We start from the raw sequence: 6,000 nt of genomic DNA, 5'->3' as shown, positions 1-6,000 counted from the left end.
TAATACAGGTAAAGAGTTCAGAACATGTAGTACCTCCCTGTACTGTAGGGAGGCGCTACCAGACAGTCAGTGCATGCACTTCAGTAGTACAGGTATAAATGCCCATTCTGATTGGTCAGTTCTTCCAGCCATTGACACGTTTGACAAATCTGGATTGTCTGTACATTGTATGTTGAGTCTGGTTTCAAGTTACAATGGTCCAGAAAAGACCGATGTATGATGAAACTATTGTATGTTGAGGCCATTGTAAGTTGAAGGATCACCGTGTCTTTTACGTGTTTTTTACATCCGTTTTTTGTCTGCCTTTGACAGCTCTGGCCATGCGTTTTGTCCATGGATGACTGAGGAAGAACCTGTTCTGTAATGGGGAAGGGGGCTGCAGAGGGAACAGCGTCCGACACGCCGGATCATTGCTAAGACAAGGTGTAGCTATTGCAGAGCAGAGGAGGAGCGAGCAAGGAGAAGGAGGTGTTCCTCAGCTTTGTGAAGGGTTGGCTCTCTCTACACTGTATACACACACTGCAGTCACATGAAAGTAAGATCAGATTCCCTTTCCACCGGCTAAAGCTGTCACCAGCACTGACTTTCGGAATTGGAGACAGAAGAAGAAAAAGAACCCAGGTGCAGGACTCCACGTCCATCTGGTTCACACTTTTGCACAAGGGACAGCTTGTTGCATGTACAGGAACACATCAGAACTGCTGATTTTTTTTTTATTCCTAGACACTGCCTGGACCTCTGGATAAGAAGATGGAGATCAGCAGCTGAGGGAGCAGTTTAGCAAGTCTTGCTTTGCACAGCATTTTGGGGACATTCCTCGCTAGACATATCTAGGCTAGGTCTACCGGATCTTGACCTATCCAGTTGTTATGTGCCATAATAAGAGGGCTGTAGCCATGTGCTAAGAAGTCTACTTAGAGTTTCGAAGGGTCTACAGGTCGAAGAATGGCTGCTAAGTCGTATTCTTAAGTCATAATCGCTTTTTCGGCAGATACAAGATATGTTTGCTTTTGGGCTACCTTCAACTCAAGCCATGTCTCAGACAGAAGTGGATTTGGCAGGTTGTGGCATCTCCTTTGCCTCGGTTCTGCCGGAAGATCCTGCTGAACTGTCCACTCTGGCAGCCTTGAGGAGAAGAAGACTTTCCGGCAAGGAGCCTAGAAGGAATTCTTACCAATTTAACCGGAGAAGCTCTGCCCAGTTAGAACTGTTGGGTTACGACCCGCCGGGAACTTCTTTCTCGTCATGGTCGCCGGAGGAGCCGTTAACGTTGGAAGAGAAAGTGGTCTCTATTCCGGAGAACTCTACCGCTTTTATCAATCCGCCGACGCAAAACGCTCCGGCGGATGTCGTGCCGTCTTCGGGGACACTGGCCAGCATTGCGGACATCAGCTCCGAGTCCGAGGACGAAGCCAACAGGACTTCCCGACCTTCGGTTCCTGCTCCCAAACTGGTGGCGGCCGAGGCCAGGAAGGAGCAAGAAGAGATCGACGAGAACGAGACCAAAGCCGTGGCCACCTCGCCCGATGGGAGATACTTAAAATTCAACATTGAGATTGGAAGAGGGTCTTTTAAAACGGTTTACAAGGGTCTGGATACGGAAACCACGGTGGAAGTGGCGTGGTGCGAACTTCAGGTAATACAATCATCTTTACTACCTGTCTCTATATTTGGGGTATGTTCACACGTTGAAGATTTTACGTTTCGGGTTGTAATAGTAGAGTTTTAATATTTTCTTCATGCTTCGACCAGCTCCTGGATGCCGCATAAAATCCCCTCAGCATCAAATGCATTCTACATGTGAACAAACCTTAAAGGGGAACTCTAACTAAAGAACAAAAACTAACTTTATCCCCTATCCACAGGATTCGGGATAAGTAACGGATAACTGATAAGCGGGGGGTCCGACTGCTGGGACCTCCACAAGTTCTCGGGAATGGGACTGGGCTCTCAGTGAGGAGCGCATGCTGCAGACTAGCGATGAGCGGCAGGGGCCACATTCGAATTTGCGATATTTCACAAATGTATGGACGAATATTCATATTTGTCCTATGTTCGCGAAAGTCGCATATTCGCTATGTTCGTTCTCATTTTATTTTTCCAATGCGAACGTTCGTAATGAAATTCGCATGGTGCACATGCGCAATTATATCTTTCACCTAAAAGAAGGGAGGGATCAGCGTCCAGTCTGGAAGTGTTGATATACACATAAATATTTGCATAAATTTGCATAAAAAAAAAGAATATTCGTCATTCCGAATATATATCACTATATATTCTAAATATTTGCGGTAAAAATTTCCATTTCAAATATTCGCGCTCAACACTACTGCAGATGTCACACGCTAAATTTATTTCTATGGGGGCGCCGAAGAGACCCGAATACGTGAATGGAGCGCGGGCCGTCTACCAGTAGGTCCCCACCGAGAGAGCCAGGGTCCCGTTCCGGAGATCGCACGGGGGGATTTCAACCGCTGGGATCAGCTACTTAGGGGATAACTTAGTTTTTGCTGGAGTCCTCCTTTAAAGCTATTTTGTGGTATTCTAAATGTACATATACAGTAGAACAGTGGTCTCCAGACTGTGGACCTCCAGATGTTGCAAAACTACAACTCCTAGCATGCCCGGACAGCCGTTGTCTGTCTTGGCATTCTAGGGGGTGGACTTTTGCAACATCTGGAGGGCCCCAATTTGCAGAACGCTGCAAGAAATATATGTTTAGTGCAGCCCCGTATACCTTCCTATACTGTCAATGCAGCCCTGTCTGTAAATGAGTGTCTAGATGAACAATACTAGGGCAGTATACGTCCTTGTGTTAAGGTCTATGACAAGCTTTGATAATGCCTTGTAATAGGACACCGGCGGAAGAAAAATAACATAACTAGGTGTAAAATCATCATGACACTAAATACATTTGATCTCACCACCACCAAAGGGTAGTTAAGTTATTGAGCCTGCTGCCAGCAGAGGTGGGAGACGTATTCCACTTACATCTGCTTAACAGGTGAATGAATGGGCGCCCCCCGCTGGAGCGTTTACAAGTGCATTCGCTTTAAAAGGACTCATACTGTGTATTAGAAGTACAATCCCAAAACAGATGACTATTTAAGAAACTCACGGTTCGTCACATTCCAGCGGTCTCCAAGCTGTGGACCTCCAGCTGTTGCAAAACTACAGCTCCCAGCAGGCCCGGACAGCCGTTGGCTGTCCGGGCATGCTGGGAGTTGTAGTTTTGCAACAGTTGGAGGTCCACAGCTTGGAGACCACACTATTTAAGAAACTCACTGTTCGTTGCGTTCCAGTGGTCTCCAAGCTGTGGGCCTCCAGCTGTTGTTATTGTGTGTTTGTTGTTATTGTTGCTTCTTACTGTTTAGCGTTATTACACTATTTAAGAAACTCACGGTTCCAGTGGTCTCCAAGCTGTGGGCCTCCAGATGTTCTGCACATCCTTTATATAATTTAGCATATGTCTATATCTGTATCAATATAAAGGAGACATGTTATGTTTATGTTATGTTATACGAATGTGCTGATCCCCTATCCTGTAACAGTATCTACTGATCTATAAAAATAAAAATATATATATATATATATTTATACACCTATATATATATATATATATATATATATATATATAAACATTTAAATAAATATATATATATATATATATATATTTATTTAAATGTTTATATATATATAAATATATATATATATATATATATATATATATATATATATTATATCTTAATATATATATATATATATATATTATCTTAAAGGGGTACTCCAAAGGAAAAAGAAATAATTTCAGACCAACTGGTGCCAGAAAGTTATACGGATTTCTAAATGACTTCTATTTAAAACTCTTAATCCTTCCAGTACTTATCAGCTGCTGTATGGAAGTTTTGCAGTTCTTTCCAGTCTGACCACAGTGCTCTCTGCTGCCACCTCTGTCTGTATCAGGAACTGTTCAGAGCAGGGGCAAATCCCCCTAACAAACCTCTCCTACTCTGGACAGTTCCTGACACAGACAGAGGTGGCAGCAGAGAGCCCTGTAGTCAGACTGGAAAGAACTACACAACTTTCCGTGGAGCATACAACAGCTGATAAGTACTGGAAGGATTGAGATTTTTATATAGAAGTCATTTACAAATCTGTATAACTTTCTGGCACCAGTTGATTTAAAAAAATTTTTTTGTTCCTCCGGAGTACCCCTTTAAGATGAACTGGCACTTAGTACATACAATTGAATAAAATTAGTATATAGACCAGTGGTCTCCAAGCTGCGGACCTCCAGCTGTTGCAAAACTACAACTCCCAGCATGCCCGGACAGCCAACGGCTGTCCGGGCATGCTGGGAGTTGTAGTTTTGCAACAGCTGGAGGTCCACAGTTTGGAGACTACTAATATAGGCTAAATGTACAACATATAAATCGGGGGGTGGATTATTTCTACATCTATCTTGTGACTGCGAGACAGGACGGCTTGGGTTGTATTGGTAATATGCGGCGATCAATGCCAGGAATAACTCTCAGCGGTGCCAGCGTGACATGAATAATTCAGTTTTTCAGGATTTATTCTGTTCTCGGTCTATATTTGCAATGAGACGAAGAATCGGGATGATCTCATTTGTGTGTTGACCCAATATACATTGTAAAAGTAAAAAGGCTTAGGCTTTTTATTTTGTCGTTCTTGCTCTACTGGAAATGATGACAACCATTGCCGGTAATCCTGATCGACATTTACTGAACCGTCCTGTTATGTTTCTTTACATAGTTATCATCTGTTGTTGTTATTGTGTGTGTTGTTATTATTGCTTCTCACTGTTTAGCGTTATTACACTATTTAAGAAACTCACGGTTCCAGTGGTCTCCAAGCTGTGGGCCTCCAGCTGTTGTTATTGTGTGTGTTGTTATTATTGCTTCTCACTGTTTAGCGTTATTACACTATTTAAGAAATACACGGTTCCAGTGGTCTCCAAGCTGTGGGCCTCCAGCTGTTGTTATTGTGTGTGTTGTTATTATTGCTTCACACTGTTTAGCGTTATTACACTATTTAAGAAACTCACGGTTCCAGTGGTCTCCAAGCTGTGGGCCTCCAGCTGTTCTTATTGTGTGTGTTGTTATTATTGCTTCTCACTGTTTAGTGTTATTAGACTATTTAAGAAACACACGGTTCTAGTGGACTCCAAGCTGTGGGCCTCCAGCTGTTGTTATTGTGTGTGTTGTTATTATTGCTTCTTACTGTTTAGCGTTATTACACTATTTAAGAAACTCACGGTTCCAGTGGTCTCCAACTGTGGGCCTCCAGCTGTTGTTATTGTGTGTGTTGTTATTATTGCTTCTCACTGTTTAGCGTTATTACACTATTTAAGAAACACACGGTTCTAGTGGTCTCCAAGCTGTGGACCTCCAGCTGTTCTTATTGTGTGTGTTGTTATTATTGCTTATCACTGTTTAGCGTTGGCTGTCCGGGCATGCTGGGAGTTGTAGTTTTGCAATAGCTGGAGGTCCACAGCTTGGAGACCACACTATTTAAGAAACTCACTGTTCATTGCGCTCCAGTGGTCCCTAAGCTGTGGGCCTCCAGCTGTTGTAAAACTACAGCTCCCAGCATGCCCGGACAGCCGTTGTCTGTCCGGGCATGCTGGGAGTTGTAGTTTTGCAACATCTGAATGAAGGCCCCCTGGTTGAGAAGCACTGGTGTAGGCTATGTTTCACAGCAGAATTCCACAGGAATTTTTCGCTTGGAAATTGATTTCAATGGGATTCTGCTGCACTGTGCACATGACGGAATTTCCACGGCAGATGTTTCTGCCGCGGAAATCCTGATTCCGGCGTCCGCAGTAAGAATAGACTTGTCTTTTCTTTCTGCAGAATCCAATCGGAAATGCATTGGCGTCTATGGAGCCGGCACATTTCCCAGCGGTCCTAGCGCCCGCCGGATCATTTAAATGTGTGGAATGTCCGCTCCATGTTTTACGGCCGAACTTTCTGCACG

The 6,000-nt window shown here is 43.7% G+C and overlaps 1 protein-coding gene across 1 annotated transcript in view; it reads left to right on the top strand.

Moving 5' to 3' along the window:
- The first annotated feature begins 535 nt into the window (after nt 1–535).
- WNK4 (WNK lysine deficient protein kinase 4) overlaps nt 536–6,000 on the top strand; it is a 239,614-nt gene continuing 234,149 nt past the window's right edge. Inside the window, exon 1 of the mRNA XM_056548981.1 lies at nt 536–1,636. Within this exon, the coding sequence (XP_056404956.1) occupies nt 1,001–1,636 (636 nt within the window). The 5' untranslated portion in view covers nt 536–1,000. The remainder of the gene's footprint in view (nt 1,637–6,000) is intronic.

This window comes from Hyla sarda, chromosome 12 (assembly GCF_029499605.1).
Source record: "Hyla sarda isolate aHylSar1 chromosome 12, aHylSar1.hap1, whole genome shotgun sequence".
NCBI classification, from domain to species: domain Eukaryota; kingdom Metazoa; phylum Chordata; class Amphibia; order Anura; family Hylidae; genus Hyla; species Hyla sarda.
This window is presented reverse-complemented; position numbering and strand designations above follow the sequence as displayed.